General features: G+C 38.3%; 2 protein-coding genes across 3 annotated transcripts in view; one reads left to right on the top strand and one right to left on the bottom strand.

The window, feature by feature from the left end:
• Window positions 1-1,225: 1,225 nt before the first annotated feature.
• Window positions 1,226-4,410, bottom strand: LOC103475139 (uncharacterized). Its single transcript, XM_008426560.2, has 3 exons — window positions 4,306-4,410; window positions 3,841-3,929; window positions 1,226-2,182 (listed from the first exon to the last, which is right to left on the bottom strand). Exons 1-3 carry the CDS (start codon window positions 4,373-4,375, stop codon window positions 1,322-1,324), a joined length of 1,020 nt encoding a protein of 339 aa, XP_008424782.2. The 5' UTR covers window positions 4,376-4,410; the 3' UTR covers window positions 1,226-1,321.
• A 3,429-nt stretch (window positions 4,411-7,839) lies between these two features.
• The window catches only part of caln1 (calneuron 1), a 72,894-nt gene continuing 58,219 nt past the window's right edge, over window positions 7,840-22,514 (top strand). The window contains exon 1 of one of the 2 annotated variants that reach the window (XM_008426558.3): window positions 7,840-8,357. Coding sequence is in view for 1 of the 2 variants with exons in the window: in XM_008426555.3 (XP_008424777.1) it covers window positions 10,990-11,168 (179 nt within the window). In the remaining variant the exon portion in view is untranslated. Of the gene's footprint in view, window positions 8,358-10,643; window positions 11,169-22,514 lie in introns of those variants that run through there. The other variant, XM_008426555.3, reaches the window with a different exon arrangement.

The following is a 22,514-nucleotide window of genomic DNA, read 5'->3' on the forward strand; positions in this document are numbered from 1 at the left end:
GGACAGGAAACATCTTGTCTCCTGTCCTATCTTAGGACAGGAGACAAGATGTTTCCATCCCTGAAATTATGATGCATAGAATCACATATCTAAGTCTAAACTATGTTACAGAGTAAACTCAATAAAAACATGCTTCATGTGGCATTGTTCATTAAAATGGCACATTTCTAATGTATTAAAATTAAATATGATCGGTACACTTAATGATATTAGCGATTAGGTAATGCATTAAGCAAGTACTTTTACTTTTAATACTTAAGTATTTTTAAAAGCTAGTACTTTTTTACTTTTACTTAAGTACAAATGTTAATGTGGTAGTTTTACTTTTACTTGAGTACATTTTTGTCTGTGTATTTGTACTTTTACTTAAGTAAATTTTTTGAGTACTTTCTCCACCACTGCATTAATCACATGATAAATTTAAACAAACTCAATAACTTCGGTTTGCATTATTTATTGTTTTCTCTTTTCTATCTTTCTACCAAACAGTGGATAATAAAAGTTTTCAGTCTGCTGCTTTGGCCTCAGCTAATCCTTATTTAAAGGACATTTTTTCTTTACAGACCTCATAACTCATTTTATTGTTTCTGTTTTGTTTATGTATTTTGGATATTTAAAGTGTTTTCCAGTTCTAGTGTTAAATATTCATTAGAATTGAAAGTTTATTGCCCTTTGAGAATGTGTTCTTGCATTATGCAGAATGGCCTCAAATCAACAATATTATTGTTTATTGCAGTAACTTCTGGGACAATATATCCACCACCAAAGTTATTGTGGCAGATCTTAGTTGAGCAGAATCTAGGCTGCCATTTAGCTAAATCAGCCATTTTGATAAACACCAGCAGACAAAGCAGGTTAAATGTCTTGCCCAAGTACACAACAACAGAGGAATCAAACTGGTGACCCAACGACTGAAGGGAAAACTCTTGCCACTGTCGCCACCATTACCCATCTTTATGTTTAATATATACAGTATTTCTACAACTGAAGCTAACATGGTTACTTGATAGTGCTATAAAATGGTACTATGTAATAATGATTAGTCTTTCCACCATCGTAATAACAGTTTGTTAGGAAATACCACAGTTAAAGTCACCACAGCGAACCAGGTGCAGCAACAAGAAATTACACTATTGTGTCATTTATGGCTATAAAGTGTTACTCACTGACTCATAAATTAGAGTGTGTTGTGTGATTTTTTGTAAAATAAAACACACATTTAAAGTGCTTTCACATAATTTGTATTGAAATGCCTTAACTCAGGTCAGACTTATCTTTTGTTGACCTCTCTGAGATCTTTGTATGTCAACCAAATGAAATTTTAGACCTGAGGTGAATATATTTCATGTTGATGAGACTTCTTATGTTGTGTAAGAGACTGCTTGTGAATATAACACTTCCCACACTGATGACAGGTGAAAGACTTTTCCATGGTGTGGCTTTGCTGATGGGTCTTCATATTCCCTTTTTGAGTGAATTTCTTCCCACACTGGTCACACTTATATGGTTTTACTCCAGTGTGGGTGCGCTGGTGAACTGTCAAGTTAATTTTTTTGGTAAAACTTTTCCCACACTTATCACAGCTGTATGACTTTAATTCAGCGTGGATGTCCTGATGGATCATGAGATTGACTTTCTGGGTGAATTTTTTCCCACACTGGTTACAGCTGTATGGCTTCTCTCCAGTGTGGATGCGCTGATGGACTGTTAAGGTGACTTTTTTAGTGAAATGTTTCCCACATTGGTCACAGCTGTATGGTCTTTCTCCTGTGTGAGTGCGCTGATGGACTGTCAAACTTGCATTATGGGTGAATGTCTTCTCACACAGGTCACAGCGGTAAGGTCTTTCTCTCGTATGAACAAGCTGATGGCCGGTCAGATACCCTTTCTGAGTGAAGCTCATCCCACACTGGTTACAGCTGTATGGCCTCTCTCCAGTGTGGATGCGCTGGTGCATTGCAAACCTGCTACATTTGCTGAAGCTCTTCCCACACTGGTCACAGACATTAACCGTTTCTCTAGTGTTGACCGGCTGAGTGGAAACACTCTCTGAATTCTCTCTGCAGTTGTCGTGGCCGTGGTTTTCCTCAGAGTCGACTGGCTGATTTGGTTTGCTTTCACTGAAGCTGCCCACACCCTCGTCCTCATAAAGTACATTCTGGAAGATCCAGCTCTCCTCCTCCTGTGAATGGAAATCAGATGAAGGTTGTTGAACTGAAATTGAAAAAATTGAGAAGAGCTTGAAAAAGAAGAGGAAAAACGAACACTTTAAAAAAAACCTTAGAGTGTGTGCTATGTTGACCTTTTAGCTAAAATAGGTTTACTGTATTGATTTGCAGTGTTTCTCATATATGAGCCGCTTCAGAGCAATGTTAGCCACATAGTTGTGCAGATATATTCATATTTCATGACAGTGGAGTTCCTAATTTATTGCTTGTTCATTTTCTTCTATGCAAAACTGTATTCATAATAATTGTTTTTTCTGTTGTTTCTTTTTTGTTGATGTTTTGTTCCTCTTTAGGGGCTTTGACTATTTAAAACAGGGCTTGATGAGATTAGTTGTATATAAAAGCTTCACCTGAAAATATGAAGAAAATATGAATAATTTCTCTGTGTACACTAACATTTTCTAATGATAGGAAAACTGAGGGTTTGTAGATTAAAGTAAATTGCTGGAAAAAACTTGAGCTAAGAGATTTACTAAAAACAAAACATGGACATCTGAAATTCAGAAGTTGAATATTTAAAATGTTTGAAATTTATTTACTCTAGAACATTTCTGAGATTAGTCTCAAAATTTAAAAAAAGAAAATTCCAGCAAATTTTCAACCTGTGGAGCTCAGAAATTTCAATGGTTTTTTTTTCTAGAGAATTTATGAGTTTAGGGTGGAAATGTGCTCCTTTTTGTAAACCACTAAATTTCTGAGATTGATCTAAAAATTTCTGAGATCTTCCCAGAAAATCTTTCACTTTTGCAAAATATGAGTAATAAAAAAACAGGCAGTGGAAGAAATCTTGGGAAAAATATGGGTTACGTTTTATTTATTTAAACGAGCAAAATGCACTATTTTCTTTTGATTTTACGTATTTTGTTTTTCAAGAAATAAAACTAGTTTGTGTTTTATTTTAAAATTAATATCTTCTGGACCAGGTGTACTTTCTTTGTTCAGAAAAACAGCTAAAATCTCCAACCAGGTGTTGTGGCACCTTGTCATACTTCATGTTGTCACCATAAAATGTTGAGTTGGATGTGTAACATAAACAAATCCTGACAGACATTAAATTAGCTGATATTCCGACTTCCAGGTCTGAAAAGTCAACTGGAACCAGGGTTTTCATTCTAGTTTTGTTTTAATTCATTGTGACTTCCTGTTAGTTAGTTTTAATTATTTTTTTAAAAAAGTGGATATGCTGTTTTTTTTTGTTCAGCTAAATATTGTTTAGTTTCAATTTAGTCTTTATTAGTAGTTATTTCATACTTTGATTAAATTTTAGGTACAGATTTGAAAAGGTCAATGAATTGTATTGTGATTATGTATGAATTGATTGGATAACAAATGCTCAGCAGAAAACGTATTTTTTAACGTATTCAATTGAACAACCTCTGTTGTTTCCTCCCAACTATTGTGGACTAGCGTAGCGTTGCCACTAGGGGGCGCATGGAGTGCCGCAATTTACCGACAGCTGACGTAAACTAGTTATGTGGGAGAAAACAATCTATGCAAAAAATAAATAAAAATTTGGACGGCATTAACTCCTCCACACCCCCAGGGGGCGTGCCTCACATTTTGACAATCACTGCTTTTAATTCTACATCGTGACCATTTTCAAACGACTCACCTCTGCTGAAGGTGCATCTGGATCATTTATGTTGCTGTCATCTTCCTCCAGGAAATCCAGAAGTTTCAGAAAGTCCTCCATTTTGTGATCTTGTTCAAAAATACGAAGAGTAAAAATTCCCAGCAAAAGTCACAATATTCTACCAACATGTTTTGATTCACTATCAGCAAAAAAAAATACAAAAGATTTGTCTTATAATATGAGAAAGTGGTAAAATATTTGTTAATGGCAGGCGAGGCGGATGTGAAACACGCAGCAGTTTTTTGCAGGAATCACAGCAGAAATATAGTCACTGAAATTACAGTTTAACTGAAGCAAATTGTCAATAAATCAAAATTATAAACAAATCGATAATATTTATAATGTAAAAAAAAAAAAATACTGATAAAATGAAAACTGAAGGAGTTTATGAAAAAGTTTCTGGATTGCAAAATCCACCAGAAACGCCAAATAAGATCCGTTTACCAGTGAGAGATGTCCAGTCAGTGTTTACATGCCTGTTTGTTTTGATATGACCCGTCTCCGCGGTTTCCATGGCAACGGAAGCTGAGTACAGTTTCTAGATTTCTAAAAGTTTGTGAAATTTGAACCAAATCATTTAAAGTTCTTAATTTTGTTTTTTTAAACTTTGACAGCTTCTAAAAAAGTGGAGATGAACTGAATCCACTAAAATATATTTTTTTTCCAAAATTGAATCTAAAAGATAAAATTATATAAATATATAAACTCAGAAAATGTTGTATTTTCTTAAAATATATTTACATCTTATACATCTATTTAACTAATCATTATTGACTAACCATTAGCTAATCACTAACCAATTTGTATGTATAATCTGTTTTTTCGTTCTTTTTCCTGCGTTTGGTTCTTCTCCTCGTTCAGATGAAACGGATTCCAGAGGATTTGAAATCCATCGTCTGCAATGAGAAACGTCATATTTCCAGCTGCCAGTCGGCCCAGGGATAAACGTCAAGCCATGCGATGCTCAGAAATAGAAATAAATAACTAAAAATCTGAGATGTGGACTCTGGGAGCTTCAGTTTGTTATTTAAAGCATCGCAGGACAATAAAAAGCAGTTTTTCTTAAAGGTTTACCAGAAGAAAGCCGTTTGAAGACTCGTAGCTTTTCAGTGTCAAACTGAAAACCAACCAGGAAGTGATGGACTCTTCTGATTGGCCTTTCAGGTCAGGCCAGTCAATTACGTGTTTTATTACGAATAAAGGCATTTTTGATAGGCAGACACTTTTTATTTATTCATGTTTTCTATATTTTTTGTTTGTTACTGTTGAAATTCAGAATCAAACAAGAGTTTTTAATGGTAAATTATGGTGTTCGCTTAATTTTTACACATCTTTATTTCATTCATTATTAAATAATGTCTGCATGTTAAAGTAATTTAAAGGAAAAACATAGAAGTTTGCATTTCATTGTCCCACTCCAGTGCATTTCCATATCTTTTTCTTTGTTCAGGAAACGCCTGCCATTAACTTTATTATCTGCCAACATTGAGTAACAACCAGATGCAGAAAAACTCACCAGACTCTAAATCACTGGACGTCCTCTCAGCAGAAGACGTCTCTCGTGTCCCTCGTCTCTTATTGAGACTCCGAATGCATCCTGATTCCTTATCCTCTGTTTTTATTCAGATCTCTGCGTCTACCATCACATCAAGTCTTCCCTTTTATTCACAGAAGCAAACTGATGATGGGAAATATTTTTAGGAAATATTAAAGTTCACCAAGTTCTCCTGTAAAAAATACCAGATAACTTTTTGTGTCACTTTATTTTCTGGGCTCCTGTTTGACGTAAAAAGCCGTTTTTCTGAACCAACACACTGATTTATGTTGTAATTCATCAGAGTGGTTGGATCGTCACTCTTCTTCCTGCTCCGTCGTGGAGATAAGAGCCAGAAACATTTGCTTTGTGCAGAGAGAGAGAGAGAGGGAGATGATTCAGGGTCACCTGGTCGTTTTATGCTGCGTTCAAGTTTTACTCGGATTTCTGAAATTCCGACTTCCAGGTCTGAAGAGTCAACTGGAACCAGGGTTTTCATTCTAGTTTTGTTTTAATTCATTGTGACTTCCTGTTAGTTAGTTTTAATAATTTTTTTAAAGTGGATATGCTGGTTTTTTTTGTTCAGCTAAATATTGTTTAGTTTCAATTTAGTTTTTATTAGTTATTTCATACTTTGATTAAATTTTAGGTACAGATTTGAAAAGGTCAATGAATTGTATTGTGATTATGTATGAATTGATTGGATAACAAATGCTCAGCAGAAAACACTTTTTTTAACGTATTCAAACAACCTCTGGGGCTGCACAGTGGTGCAGTTGGTAGAGCTGTTGCCTTGCAGCAAGAAGGTTCTGGGTTTGATTCCCGGCCCCGGTCTTTCTGCATGGAGTCTCCATGTTCTCCCTGTGCATGGTGGGTTTTCTCTGGGTACTCCGGTTTCCTCCCACAGTCCAAAAACATGACTGTCAGGTTGATTGGCCTCTCCAGATTGCCCCTAGGTGTGAGTGTGTGTGTGCCTGGTTGTGTGTCTCTGTGTTGCCCTGCGACAGACTGACGACCTGTCCAGGGTGACCCCGCCTCTCGCCCGGTACGTTAGCTGGAGATGGGCACCAGCAACCCTCCCGACCCCACTGAGGGACAAGGGTGCAAGAAAATGGATGGATGGATTGAAACAACCTCTGTTGTTTCCTCCCAACTATTGTGGACTAGCGTAGCGTTGCCAGTAGGGGGCGCATGGAGTGCCGCAATTTACCGACAGCTGACGTAAACTGGTTATGTGGGAGAAAACAATCTATTTTACATCAGTTTAAAAGGCTGATACATATATTGAAAATTATATTACATCTTTAATTTTGCAGTGTTTTAGTTAGTTTTTTTAAGTTCCAGTTAGTTGCAGTTTCCGTTTTTATTTATTTCAGTTAACGAAAAATGTTTTCTCATTTTTCGTTAAGTTTCTGTTATTTCATTAGTTTTAGTTAACTGGAATAATCTTCAACGCCGTCTGAGGCGGATTTCCCAGCGGGAACCTGGAGGCAACTCACTCGTTTCAAAATGGCCGCTCCTCACAACAACAGTAGTAAGATGAAATAAAAATGTTTATTTTATGAGACACGCATGTAAAAGTGAGTCTAAAATCAATGTTACATCTGCAACTCTAAACTGAATAAATTAAAAGTTATGTTTGCTCGTGAAAAGTAAATTAAAGTTACGTTTTGTAAACAATGTTTATGGGTGTCGCCATTTATTGTTGAAAATAAATGAATGGCACAAAAATATGCATAATTAATTTATAATTTAAAAACATTAAAGTGCTACCATTTAAGGTTTTTTACTTTGAAAAACATGAAATAAAAAAAGTTTAGCCTTTTCAATGATTTTGTAGGAGTACTTGGGAGATAAAAATATGCTTTCAGTTTTATTTTGTACAGTTTTATGAAAGTATATTAAATAAAATGTACAATTATTTTGCATTTTGTACAAGTGTTGCACAAAAATGACATATGTGCACATATGAGACATTTTACTCTCTTTGTTTTGGATCAATGTTACGGTTTGTCAAGCTGTATTTTGTGACTTGTGTGAATTTATATGTAAATTTATCCAAAATGAAGGAATTATTTACTTTATTCAAGCTGCTATTTCTTGCTGAAAACTTACTTGTGACTTAATTTTGTCTTATTTCAAGTGTACTTAATTATCTGCACTAAAAACATGACCAACAGTAAGATGTTGTGTTTTTGACAATCATCTAAATTCACCAACTTTTTCTCCTGTCTTTGCGTTATTGTTTGATTGGCCGGATTTTGAAGCATTAAATGTCCCGAACGTTCAACATGATTTTTACCACAAAAAAAAACAACAACAGTCGCTCCCATCATCGCTGCTCCTCCGTTGAGTTTAAGACGCTTTGAGTCAAAGTTGGGACCAATCAGGGCTTTTCCCTCCCCCCCTGCCCGGGTTTTCTCTCCGGGCTGAAGTGAGAGGATGAACGGGCGGCTGCAGAGGGAGTGAGCGCAGCCAATCCGCTGCTTCCCGCCTGGTTGCGTGTTGGTTGGAGTCTCTTCAGCGCCGCTGCGCTCTCATCAATCTCCGCTCTGCACCTGTTTGCGTGGATCCGTCCCGCATGGACCGCCACTCAGAGGAAATGCTCAGTGACTCATTTTATGCTTTATGATTTATTTATACACCTACCGGATGTCGAAACTAAATTTTTTTGAAGGCTGATGAGAGTTTGGGCTGAAAGTCCCAACTCGTATAAAAGCAGCCTGGACCCACAGAGACACCAAGCAGCTTGTGTGACATTTTCATTTTTCTATCTTTAGCACGGGAGGAAATGACCGCGGCGCGCTGTCATAATAAAGGAATAATCCAACATTTGCTCTGCCGTCAGGAGGATCGATCTGCGCCGCCGAATCGGAGCGCTTGAAGCGGATAAACTGGATTCTTCCGCGGACATTGATCCGAGATTTGACTGTTAACCTCCAGATATTTAACACTCCCAACGGTAGGCAGTAAATCTACTGATGGTAAATGACTGGTGTGTGTGTGTGTGTGTGTGTGTGTGTGTGTGTGTGTGTGTGTGTGTGTGTGTGTGTGTGTGTGTGTGTGTGTGTGTGTGTGTGCTGCACAGATGGCATTAGATCACACAGTTGTCCACCTGTTGTGTCAGTGACGGTTTTTCTATACGGATCGATATAAAATACTTGTGTTATTTTATTTAAAATGTATTTTACAAGATTTTCTCATGGTAAAGTTCATCATTAAATTATTAGTTTTGATTAAATTATTCTCAGTTTAATCTCAGATTGCCCTTCATTCACTTTAGTTTGAATGAATGAATGAATGAATGAACCGGTACATCTATATACAAGGTGTATATAAACTCACTACCAGTATTTGGTCATTTTAATTAATCCTTTTTTTGTGCATGTAATTCCAAATTATTCATGGATCATTTTTATATATATATTTGTAGAGATTATGTTTATGGGCTGCACAGTGGTGCAGTTGGTAGAGCTGTTGCCTTGCAGCAAGAAGGTTCTGGGTTCGATTCCCGGCCCCGGTCTTTCTGCATGGAGTCTCCATGTTCTCCCTGTGCATGGTGGGTTTTCTCCGGGTACTCCGGTTTCCTCCCACAGTCCAAAAACATGACTGTCAGGTTAATTGGCCTCTCCAAATTGTCCCTAGGTGTGAGTGTGTGTGTGCATGGTTGTGTGTCTCTGTGTTGCCCTGCGACAGACTGGTGACCTGTCCAGGGTGACCCCGCCTCTCACGTTAGCTGGAGAGGCACCGGCACCTCCTGACCCCACTGAGGGACAAGGGTGTAAAGAAAATGGATGGATGGATGGATTATGTTTAACATTTGAAATTAAATGCAGCTTGTGACGCTGAGGTACCTGGACGCATCGCTGTTGACAGGCGATTGGCTGGCATTTTTAAAGCAGCCAATCCGGAAGCGATGTTTATGTTCCTTGATCCTGATTGGCTGAACCCTTAAGAAGACCGTCATGGGTCTTTAACCGTTGGATGAATGGATGTTGTCACTAAACATTAAAGGTCCGATTTAAATTTGGCTCATGGGATGAGTTGATGCATGATGTTGGGGGTTTCATTTAGGGGGGGGGGATTTACCAATTTAACAAAAAAAGAAACATGAAGTAATGCTTCAATTACAAATTAGAGGAGGAGTTTCCAAACTTCTCCATGCCACATAACCCCCAAACACCATTAGCTTCTGGGCAAACACACAACTCTTCAAAATATGTCAAGAAATATTAACTTGTTCTCTGTTTTATTGACAATAATTATTAAGAGTCCATATGTGTTTTCTCAGCAGTTGCTGGACGCTTCCTTTTTCCTTTTTCCTTTTTCTCGTCAAAAACGTTTTCGTTTAGCGCTAGCTTCAGGAGCAAAGCTAGCATTGCAAGAAGAAATATGGACATAACAGATCAATAAATTATTTTAAGTTTCTGTTTGGAAGTAAAGAATGAAAAACAATTTATATTTTGTGACAAAAATACAATAAGATATTTCTGATGAACAATAAAAACAGCTTAATAGCACAATGATCTATTTCTTGTGTACAAAGTCCAGATTTCAAAAAGAAAATTAGTTCACATTTTTTTAGAATAATAGAAAAATAATCTCAACATTTCTGAGTTTTTTCTAGCACATTGTTATGTTTTTGCACAAGTTCATAAATGTGCAAAACTGTCCAGTTTACGTTCTTCCTGTCCAATAATCTCGACTTTAAACTGAGAATCAAATGCATTTCACATTCATTAAAAAATTGTGAAATAGCCCCTTAGCGTAGCTCCTCCTTCTGATGAGCAACAGAAAACTCATTCAGCTGACGTAGCTGTTCATTCTGGAGTGATCTGCCGCCCCTGGATGGATGACACCCTGGTGAGAGAGCCGCACTCATAAGCTGCATTTGAATAACATGAATCCTGAGCTGCAATCAGAATATTATAATCAGCTGTTGTGATGGAGAACGCAGCATGGATGCGATTACAGTGTGTGTGTGTGTGTGTGTGTGTGTGTGTGTGTGCGTGTGTGTGTGTGCGTGTGTGTGTGTGTGTGTGTGTGTGTGTGTGTCTCGGAGGGTCTGAGCGAAACAGCGGACCCCCTGCTGAGGGCTGCCGCCCCCCACACGGTGGCGCTCTGTGTGATTCACAGCCTCCCTGCACTGACCTGCAGAGCGCACTGTAAGAGCGCCAAACTGAACGCAAAACACTCTTCACTTCTCTCTCTCTCTCCTTTTTTTTTTTTTTTTAGTTTCTGCTGCGTTTGTTTTCTCATTTTTTGGGGATTTGTCTGAGTTTCTTTTTCATTTCCCTCAACAACTCCTCAGCCGCGGGCGGAGCTGTCACCGGGGTTCATTAATGAGCCCTCCTCTGTTTCCCCATGTGGAGGAATGTTTGCGAGTGGGAGAGCAGAAAGAGGTGGGGGCGGGGGGGGGGGCTGGTGAGAGAGAAGGAGCAGAGGAGGAGTGGAGTGTGAGATTATCCGCTGTACCTGCTGCCGCCGCCGCCGCTGCTCAGATTTTAACAGCTTCTTTCCGGGATCTGATGCTGCCGGGAGCGCGGAGGCAGCGCCGCTGGAGGCAACCCTGCATCTGAGCCTCAGGTGGACGGATGGAGACGGAGGAGGAGGTCAGCGAGCCCCAGACTGGCGCTTCGCACTCCGAGGTGAACGGGGACCTGCCGGGGAACCCGTACCTGAGGGACGGGGCGCTGGACGCGGCGGGGAGTCCGGCCAGGGAGCCGGCGGCGCCGCAGTGTCCCCCAGAGTTCAGCCCCAGCCACCAGTGTGGGTAAGGATGGGAGACAAAGAGGCTGCTGCTGCTGCGGGAAACAGCTGCTGCCTCCTTCATCTGGCTGGAGTCAAACCTGGAGGGATTGTTTGATCGTTCAGGTTTTAATGAGGCAGATTGTCAATAATCCTGGACGTCGGTTATAGTAATGGGCTGATGTGAGAGGAAACTTGTTTGTTTTAATTAGAAGGAAAAACTTTGACAACAAATTTCTGGTGTGGAAAATTGAAAGACTTGGTTTACTGAGCTGCAGAGGTTTTAAATTTAGAGTAATTTTAGGCATTTTAAGGGAAACTTTGCTGATAGTAAATCAATATGATTGAAAAGATTTAAGTCACGTTGCCGGATTATTGCCAAGCTGGGTGTTTGGGGGTCTGAACCTGCTGCTTTTGCTCTTTGGCTTGTACAGAAGAGGATTGGTGCCACTAAAAACAAAAATAAAATAAAAAATCAAACTTTTTTTTCCAGAAGATTAGAGTCAGAATTCTGAGATTAGAGTTGGAAATCTGAGATTAAGAGGGAATTTTTATATTGGATTTGGAATTCTGAGAGAAGTTTTAATTTTGATATTTACATTTGAATATTGAGAAAAAAAGTCAAAATTCTGAGTTTAAAGTTATTTGAGAAAAACTATGAGATTAAAGTTGTAATTTTCAGAGAAAAAGTTTAAATTCTGAGATGAAAGTTTAAATTTTGAGAAAAAGATTTTAAAAAATTCTGAGTTTAAAGTCAGATTTAAGTCGGAATTTTCAGAAAAAAATCTAAATTATCATATTTTTTTTTTCAGTGGCCCTAATCCTCTTCCGTAGATTTAATGTAAGGCTGGTAGCAAGGAAGAAAAACTGTAATACCAGCTGAAATTCAGTTACAAATGCGTGCAAAAATGTGCTGAGATGCTGTGTTTCTATGAAATAAGAAACTAGGATCTGCTGTGAATAAGTTTGTTCACTCTAAGTAATTAAAAAACATGCAGCGTCATCGTCCTCCTACCACTTCCTGTTGTCTTCTTTGACGTTTCCGCTAGTAGTAACATACAGTTGTTGATCAGGTGACTTTCTGTGATGGCGCAGAAGTTTTTTAAAAAAAATCTAAAATCGTCATCCCAATTCTCACAAAATTAGATTCTGAGTTAAAAGTCAGAATTATTAACATTATGATTAAAACTGTCGACATTCTGCTAACTTTGAAGAAACACCGTTTTGCAATCGTGTCTTTTTTGTGTCATGTTAGCGCAGAAACATTTTTATCTAAAAATGTGATTAAAAAAAAAAAAAACATTTCAAATTGCAGTGTTTCCGTGAAGCAAACTTCTTATTTTCGTAATTCCTGCATGTCGGATGTGAACGCAGCTCCATCCATCCATCCATTTTCTTGCACCCTTGTCCCTTAATGGGGTCGGGAGGGTTGCTGGTGCCCATCTCCAGCTAACGTTTCGGGCGAGAGGCGGGGTCACCTGGACAGGTCGCCAGTCTGTCGTAGGACAACACAGAGACACACAGGACAAACAACTATGCACACACACACTCACACCTAGGGGCAATTTGGAAATGCCAATTAACCTGACAGTCATGTTTTTGGACTGTGGGAGGAAACCGGAGAACCCGGAGAAAACCCACCATGCACAGGGAGAACATGCAAACTCCATGCAGAAAGACCGGGAATCGAACCCAGAACCTTCTTGCTGCAAGGCAACAGCTCTACCAACTGCGCCACTGTGCAGCCCGTGAACGCAGCTCGTGTTGCGTAAAACGCAGTGAAAGCTCTGCGTTTTCTTTGTGACCGGAGCAGAAATGAGTTCATTCATTTCCTGGCGCTTTGGCGCGGAGTCGTGCGTGGTGAAGCGTTTCTTCGGTCCTGTCCAGAGCTGGTTTCTGTGACCTGAGGGCTGGCGGCCGGTACGCCGTGTCCCGGCGGCGTCCCCATCTGTGCCGGCCCGGCGCTGCGGCGTCTGACGGAGGGAACTGCCATCTGGCCTCCCCGTCATGCAGAAAGCCGCTCGTTTCATCAGGCTGCTCTCTCCTCGGTGTGCCTCCCTCTGTTCTGGTCACTTCTGGAGACGCCGGGAACTTAAATGACTTTGCGTGCTTGAAAATGTCGTCTGTGGCGAAGGGAGCTTTTTACACCCTTGACTGTTTGCCAAGTGGGCGAAGCATCAGAGCGATCGATAAATTGCGACTTGGAGCGAGAGCTTGGTGTTGTTTTCACTTGGTTTTGTCCTGGAGACGGAGGAGAGATGTATGTAATTCAGTCTGTTCCTTCATCAAAGCTGCGGCCAAAGCAAAGAAATGCGGTTGTTTCGTTTTATTTTTAAGGAGAAATATCATAAGTAAATCCCGTCTGAAGGGGAAACTCATTATATTTGATCACTTTTATGAGAATATCTGAATAAAGCAATTATTCTCAGTCTGATGCTTTATTTTAAGTTCATGTAAAATTCCTAACAGGGATAGAAAAACAGTTCGAGTTTTTCAGTCTCTACTTCTAAAATAAAACCAACTGCATGGTTTCAATGCTGTTATATTTAAGACTTTGAATTTGCAGAAATAGAGAGTAGTTACTTTACTCAGTTACATTTAATTAAGTTTTTTGAAAAGAAAAAGTACTTTTGCGGATAATTTTTACGCTGTACTTTGAGTAACTTTATTATAAAGTATTTCTGCTCTTGCTTGAGTAAAACTCTGGATTTTCTACCAGAGGGAATGAAAAATAAACAAGTTTTAACCTGAAACTCACAACTCATCAGTTTTCTTTATTTGTTTGCTGCTTATATAAATTATTGTCATTTTAGTTCTTAAAATACCAAAATTTCCACTTAACTTTATATGTTGGTCTGTCTGATGATGAAATTCTTTAATTTTGATTGTTTTTTTGTTTTTTTTACCAAATACTTTTTACTTGAGTAAAAATATGTTGAAGTTGTGTTGCTCTTACTTGAGTACAATGTTGGAGCAACAGATGGAAAAGTTTTACACATGCAAAGGTTTTAACAGCTTCCCACTTCCTGTCACGTCCCTTTAAAGCAGGGGTCCCCAAACTACGGCCCGCGGGCCGGATCCGGCCCGCCTCCACATTTGGTCCGGCCCGCTGAACAATACCAGAGAGCATTCAGATTTTTTTTTCATATATTGTATTTTCCGGTTTAACCAGCAGGGGGCTCTTTAGCAGGAAGTCTGTCCTGTAAACTGTGGATGTTTTGTTTTGCATGGTGCATTGCTGCCATCTGTTGGACTTTTAGGGAACTACTTGACTTTTATGTTATTTAATCAGTAAGGTTGTTTGCTTACTGTTTGCTTACTGATTAAATAACAGGTCGAATTTTTCAAGCAATGCCTGTAAGTAGCAGCTTATACTTCAAAACGAGCCTTTATGCTAACATATGAGGAATTCATATGTTATTTTCCCTCAATGGAATATATACTAGTCAGTCCCAGTGACCGTTTCACTAACGGTTTTTGCCCATGTGCTTTCTGGGTAAAAATCAATCGAGTTTTACCCAGTTTTACCCCCCCCGCCCCCCCAAAAAAAAACAATTTCCGCCAGTGCAGGTGATGAACGTGTAACACTTTTTCTGTTACAAACTGACTCCGGCTCCCCACCAGAGAAGGGAAAAGCTATGTGGCCCTCACAGGAAAAAGTTTGGGGACCACTGCTTTAAAGGAACCAGACTTTCTTGTACTCGTTAAGTGTTTTTAATCAATATTTTTGGGTTGTTTATCTAAGAAGGACAGCAAATTGATTATTTCCCCCCATAAATTCAGAAAGCAGACAAGTGGAGGGCAGCAGAAGGTGTTTAGGATCAATATGTGCAAACGGAAAGCTGAAAACCAAAAACCTGAGACATGCATCGTCCTTAAGGCGATCCTCTGCTGAATGCTAACGGCTAACGACTCTTTGCTAACAAGTTTGTTTTTATGTTAGTAAATTAGAACACCATAAAAATGTTTCAATAACACTGAAAAACCTATAAAGGTTTGTTATACACAGAGTGATTTGTGTTCCAAGTGTTTAATCCTCTTAATTTTGATGATTATTGATTAAGGAGAAAAATACCTAAAACCTCAGTTTGTCAAGAAGTTACAATGTTTCATAGCTAAATGTAATTATTTAAATTTATCACCTAATCAGGTGGAAATCTGCTGACTCAACAAATTTTCAGCAGTCATCGACTCCTTCCACAAGCAACTGCAGGTCTTTGAGTCCTCTAAGTATGTGGATGGAAAATTGTGTGGAAGGAAAAATGTGACCGATTAAAAAGGGTCAAGGAACTGTAATAAATGTAAAGTGCAATTTATTGGGCCAAAGATCTGTTTTTAGATTAAAGACCTGCGGGTCAAATTTGGCTTTTTAAGTGGATGTAATCCCAATTATCGGGGAAATTCACACATCAAAACAAGTCTCAGCGTTTTTTGTGCTGATGCATAATTGTGAGTTTTTTGCAAACTTTCTGCAAAAACGTCAAAAATATATTGAGTTACCAACTCCCACCTCCAGGGGGCAGTGTTTCTTACTTTTACTCCATTGCTGCATCAGCCCTAATGATATTTTACACTAATTATGGGATTAACCTAAAATTACATTATTACAATATTATAATTAGATTGCTCTGCCATGTTGACTTCCACATTGATTTTTGTTGTTGTTTTTATTTAATTAAAAAATAATAATTTTAGTGAAGTAATGTTTGGACAAATGTAAAAATACTGGCAGCTAAACTAAAGTAAGCTAAGCTAGGCTAAGATAACCTAAACTAAACTAGACTAGGGTAAGCTAGGTTAAGCTAACCTAAACTAAACTAGACTAGGGTAAGCTAGGTTAAGCTAACCTAAACTAAACTAGACTAGGGTAAGATAGGCTAAGCTAGACTAGGGTAAGCTAGGCTAAGATAAACTAGATTTAGTGTCTAGTGTAGAAAGACACATAGTCTAGCTAAACTAGACTATGCTAAACCAAACTATGCAAAGCAAAACTAGACTAAACTTATCTAGGCTAACCTAACTAAACTAGGCTAAGCTAAACTAAGCTATGCTAAACTTGACTAGATTAAACCAAACCTCACTTGATGTCAAGTTATTATCAATATAATGAGTAACAAAATGTCACATCTATCATAATAAATAAGTGCAAATAACAGAAAGTATCACAAATATTTCAAAATTTGCATAATAAAAACTGATTTTGATTGGAAAAAATCCCCAAAAAAACAAACAATCGAGGAATCCTGGAGGAATCGATCCATGTGAAAATCTGTTCAACATCATTTAAATGTAAGAAATTGAATTCAGACGCGGCGACTTACTAAAGTTTTTGTAGTTTAATGTGTTTTATCCATATATCCTGGGGAGGATGTTTGTTTTATTAACTTTGCTGTACCAGGTCAGTCACAGCTTGTTGGAGCTAAAAATTGTTATCGTAAAAGCAACATAAAGTTTGTGGATTTGAGTTAAACGGTCCCAGTCACAGCAGGAGGAATCGTGTCTCGTGAAGTCGGATCTCTGCCTGGAGCTTCAAACCGACACCTGACTGAACGGTTCCTCTGAATAACGGCCGGTTCTGATGCCTCCCTCTGATTAAATAAGGTAACGAGCCGCAGCCCATAAAACCAGGGCAGGTTTCATCTGCCTGCTCAGTCCTTTTATTATAATAAACCTGCCGCTTTCAGATTGATGACAGAATGAGTAATTATTCTAACTGTCAGGAAACTTTTAAGCAGTCAGTTCTGCGTTTCGCTGAGATAACTTCCTGGTTTAAACGCTGTTATTCTGAAGGGCGAACTGCTTCCCTTCAACCGGGAAACTTTGATCCATTTAATCAGTATAATGACACCAAAGCAGGCTCTGTTCTTTACAAACCGCTTCATGTTTTCACCCATTAGCTCGTATTTCATCTTCTGAATTAATAAAGATTTTATTATGAGATGTTAAAGTAAATTATGGCTGAAAAAAATGTAGCAGCCTGTTAAGGTGCCACGTCCAGTTTGTGCTTCTGTCTACACTCTTGTTTGTCTTAAGTTTTTGCTTAATAAAAACTTAAGACAAACAATTAGTCCTTAATAATATGAATCATGTTGTTTAGAGCAGGGAAGAGATTTCTGCTGCATTAACAGTCAGAAGAACATTTCATGGCCTGGTTCAGATAATTTTCACTTATTTTACTGTCGTTTTAGTTATAATGATACATTTTGCCCATGTTATTAGTGAAATAATCTGCTAATATTATCAATATTAAGGAATCAGTAACTTAAAACAAGCGTCTACATCTTGCTGAAAAGTTATTTGTAAGTTAGCTTAACTGATTTCAAATAAACAAAGATATTTTCAGTAGAAAATAATAAAATACTTGGTAAAATGTTATGCTTGTGTAACCCTTCAGTCAAGTTTTATTTGTGTAGCACCTTTCAGCAGCAAGTTATTTCAAAGTGAAATGCATCATAAAAACAAAGTCAGAACTCAGTCAACAATTGAAGCATTACATTTTGTTAAGTGCCATCATTACGCAGCAGATTGTTGATTAATTTTTCATTGATTATTGTTCAAAACCAACTCTAATCATGTTAGTTTTCAGTCTAGATTTAAAGACACTCAGTGTTTCAGCCGTTTGACCATCTCAGGTCCAGCAGGTTGAACTCAGATTCACCGGATTTACTCTACAAAAAGAGGAAATCAAGATGGTGGTTAACATCAGTCCAGCAGCTTCTGTACATTAAATAAAATACAGTAAATAACCCTGAACAAAGTACAGAGCAATGAGCAGTTTTAGCAGCGGTTAGCTGCTAGCTAACAGCAGTTAGCAGTTGTAAATTTAAACATAGCTAAAATGCACAACACTAATAATGATAACAGATAAATATGAGTATTATTGGATTTGTCTAAACTATGTTAAAATGTAATACTTGTAAAGAAAACAGAGCAGATCCCAGTTACCACGGTTACAGAATGACGAAGGGGGAAAAAAAAGGGGGCGGAGCCGTCGGTTACCGGTTGCTATGGTAACCGCCAACCGCCAAGAGCAGCGCAACAGAAATGATTAAATCGCTGAATTTTCTTTTTCTCTACATATGTAACATTTTCAGACCTAAGGATGTTTTATTAGCTGGATAAGAACAATACATGACCCTGAGTTGTAGAGATTGTTTTATTTAAACGACTGGTGGCATATTTTGCTCATAATTTGGAAAAAATAAAATAAAATCATTGTTTTAGTGTCTTAAAAATGATAGAAAATGAATCTGGATATGAAGGGCTGATGTGTGAGGCTGAGCAGCATCTACACAGTGTAGTTATTTATTTATCTTTTTTTTTTTTTTCAAAGCTGGAGTAAAAGCTGCTGAGTCAGCACCCAACCTGTAAGCAAGCTGGCATGTGTGAATAAATATGATGTGATGAAAGCATTAGTGACTCAAACAGCTGGTAAATCTTCCAGCCAAGGATTAAAAGAAGACGATTATTTCTCTTTTTGTTTACTTCCAGGCGCAGAGCAGTTCGCGCCTCTGTTGTAGACCAATGCTTGACTGGGAAAATGTCGAGGGTTTCACTCACAAATTGGACTAACTATGAAGAATTTCCCCCATAATTCAATCCAAAAATGGGGGAAAAAGATACGTTTTGAATTAAAAAAGTGAAAGAATTCGCTGTAATTTTCAGACACATGGAACTGGTCGTCCATTTGAAACGTTTTCAGAGGTGGACAGAGAACTCAAAGACTGTACTCGGGTAAAAGTGGCACCTCTGCGACACGTTTTTACTTTTAAGTAAAAGTAAAACGTATTTGGTAAAAAGTCTACTCAAGTATAACTGATCAAATTATCATTTATTTTAAAAATTACATCATTAGATGGACCGACATATAAAGTTAAGTGGAAATTTTGATGTTTTAAGGACCAAAATGACAATAATTCACATAAGTAACTAAAATAAATCAGTTTTGTTAAATGAAAAACTTCAGAAACTTTAACAGAAACTGCAGGTGTGAGTCTGTTTGTTTTTCATTCAGTGGGTAGAAAATCCAGAAATACGTCAATAAAATTACTCAAGTAAAAGTAACAGTAAAAATACTCCTAAAAGTACATTTTCACAAAACGTTACTCCAGTAAATGTTAAACATCTAACCAAGCTGCTGTTTAACACTGAAACTGCTGCTTGTGTTTAATCTCTAGGTTTTTATTTTGATTTGTGGGACTTTCTAATAAATGCAAGTCCATAAATATAACTTACATTCTCTGAAAAGTGCTTAAAAAATAGCATCTAAAAGGAATAATTAGCCATGAGATGCTGGTGCATGTTATTGATGTGGGAAATTCATCCATCCAATATATTGTTTTGTAAATTGAGGTTATTGAAATTCTATGATTTAGTTGATTATAATATTTTGTTAGTTATGTATAAGGCACACCTAAACACATTACCCTCAAACATTCAAAAACTCTTTGTAAAGAGAGAGAGCTGTTATAATCTTAAGGGGATACAGATTTTTAAGAAACCCAAATTCAGAACCAGTTTGAAAGAACGATGTACCTCTATTCAAGGAGTCAAATTGTGGAACGACTTACAAAATGATGTTAAAAATGCCAAATCATTGTACATGTTTAAGAGATTGTTAAAGACTGGATTTTTGAAGAAGTATGACATAGCATAAAGTGAGCTCATATTAACGTTGTTATATTGAGATAGACGACTGACTTTGTTTTTTTTTTGTTGTTGTTGCAGAAGATAACCATTTTTTCCCCCTTGTTTTGATTCAGAGTTGAGAAAAAAGGGGCAGATATTATAAGATTTTTTTCTTCTTTCTGCTGCCTTTCATTTCATTTTGTTTTAAAATTTGAAATACATATGGATTGAGATGTATTTTTTTTAGTATATCAAAACATGTGTTAGATTGTTTTTTTTTTGTACTAAATGAAATGAATGAATAAATAAATAAAAAAAATAAATAAGTAAATTCAAACCGATAAGCCGATCATCTTCAGATTATTTTGGGAAGAAATGAGGAAGAAGCCAACCGTTACCGCCGTACAACATCACTGCTTCTGATTTTTATGAACTTCTTCCTCATCGGCTCAGTTTGGTTAACGTTAAGACCAATTCTTCTGCACAGATCCGGGGTTCAACATAAAACGCGATGGATTGCTTTGCTCTAAAGTGGAGAGACGCCAGCGAATTATTGATGAATTAGGAAATGAAAAAGCTTCACATTATGCACAAAATAAATCTGCGTGAAATAGGTGCAGACATTTGGATTTGCTCATTAAACTGACAAGATGGAAAAATGAAAAAGAAAGACAGTCTGGGAAAAACCCTCTAAAGTAACAGAAAGACGATTGTTGGACTAATATTAAAACAAAATGTCGTTTTTTTCCCCCTGATATCTCTGAATGTGTATTTGCTTCAGTTTGAACACAGCAATAATTGACATTTAAAATAAAATAATTTGCAGCTGTATTAGAGTTATAAAAATTATAACTCCAACCACTAAGTTGAGTATTTTTATCCAGCAAGAAATACAAGCTTTTCATGTCTATGCTGTTTTTATTATTATTTAAAAAATGTCTGAGCAGCCTGAAGATCCAGTACTTTGAATTACAGACGGTCAAAAGTGTTGAAAACACATAAAACAGAAAAATAGCTCAAAGCTCTGAGTCATAAACTTCAACTTCAGCAACTCCTGCTGGAATATCTGCAGTGAATATGCTGAGAAAGCCACAGACGGACCGGACTTTCCAGAAAACCTGATTAGACTGAATGTTTTCTGTGCCGTCTTGTTGTAATCCCCTGGCTCTGCCGCCCTGGGCAGAAAGTCATAATACCCTGAGCAGACTGCTGCTGCCAAACGTGTTGGAAGAGCCTTCAGAAGCTCATCTATTATTTAAATGGCCGTACTGCTGACGGATTCACATCCAGCCTCGTTGGTTTACTCTTTTATTACAGTTTACCGGCAAACTTTTTTATTTCCCTCCCGCTTAATGCAAATGAGAAGCAGCGATTCTAAGCAGGCCGGAGGGATCCGTCGCTGATGAACAGCTCAAGGCTTTTTAAACGCTGAAGTTTTCCGTTTTCTGCTCCTCTCTAATGCTGTTCAGGGTCACGCAGGGCTGCCGCTAATCTGCTGCAGTCACAAAGCAAAAGGGGGGAACAACCTGCCAACGCACACTCTCATGCACACACACCGCTAGTGATGGCTAGCTAAGCTAGCAAGAATGTATCTGGGCTGCACAGGAAGCTGGAGAAAACTGTTGAATCTCCTTCCAGGGAAGTCTTAAAGGAGCAGTATCGTCTATATTCATGGCAGGTACTATCATTTTATAGCAAAATCAAGGAACTATGCTGTACATAACAAAGAAGTTTTATTTTGTAATTTAACGCCTTGAAATTGGGCGTCTGTCGCTTTAAGAAGCTCCTGCTCTTCTGAATCTCCGCCTTCAGGAAGTCATCACAACATGGCTCCTCTATGTTTTTACCAGCATTTAACTGAGAAGCAGCTCCTTTAATGAGCTGCCAGATGTTTGCTAATTGCTGCTGGCTAGTCTGAAGGAGACAGAAGCTTGGAAGCCGAGGAGGAGCTGCGTCTTGAAGGCGGAGCTTTGTCCACCCAGGCATTTTGCACAGCTGAATGGAGATTTTCTTAGGCATGTTTGAGAGGTATGTTTTTGATTATAACTTGAGATTAAAAAGTCAGTGTTACATAATACTGCACCTTTAATAATCTCCATCTGATCATTAGCTGCTCGCAGAAAGACGTTCACCTCCTCGGTTATAAACGCTCAGCAGAATTTGATCGTTTGTCTCCTGAATCCGGCCAGGAGAAAAACAGAATCTCTCTAATCTCTCTGCCCTCCTTGCTCTTACGTTTCCCCTCTGTGTCCTTCAGCTTCAATTTATTGAATAATTAATTGCCAGTTCAGACTCATTTGCACATACAGAGCATGCATGCTCTCTCTGGTGCTCACACACTCACACACTAAGCTTTTGCCTGAGTCTCCCTCACCAGAGGCTTCTCGTTTAGCGAGAAGGTTCTGCTTCATTTGTGGCTCTCCCAGCGCCCTGTAGATGCTAATTTACTTTAGCTTCACCTTTGTCCTTATTGTGGCGTAATATGTCTACAAAACTATCTGCTTGAAAAATAATTTTGCAGGCGGTGCAGCATGCCAGTGATTAAACTGTGGTTTCACACGAGGGTATGGTAGTTCTATCCAAGTCCAACAAACTCTAACGTTGCTGCCAAATGTGCTAAAAGCACAGGAGCATCAGGAGCGTCTGGTTTACATTCACAGTCTCAGTGGACGCATGTCGAGGGCGCGTCATGGCTGTGCGATGGAAGCATGTCGAGTGTTCGATGCGTGTCAAACGCCCAACG

Source organism: Poecilia reticulata, chromosome 13, assembly GCF_904066995.2.
Source record: "Poecilia reticulata chromosome 13, P_reticulata-male-v2, whole genome shotgun sequence".
In the NCBI taxonomy this organism is placed as follows: Eukaryota; Metazoa; Chordata; class Actinopteri; order Cyprinodontiformes; family Poeciliidae; genus Poecilia; species Poecilia reticulata.

Excerpts from the sequence above, each read along its gene's own strand:
- LOC103475139 (XM_008426560.2), bottom strand. The coding sequence starts at position 4,375 with ATGGAAACCGCGGAGACGGGTCATATCAAAACAAACAGGCATGTAAAC. Across the intron at positions 3,930-4,305 it reads TGACTGGACATCTCTCACTG|ATCACAAAATGGAGGACTTT; the intron begins GTAAACGGATCT and ends TTTTTGAACAAG. Across the intron at positions 2,183-3,840 it reads CAGATGCACCTTCAGCAGAG|GAGGAGGAGAGCTGGATCTT; the intron begins GTGAGTCGTTTG and ends TTCCATTCACAG.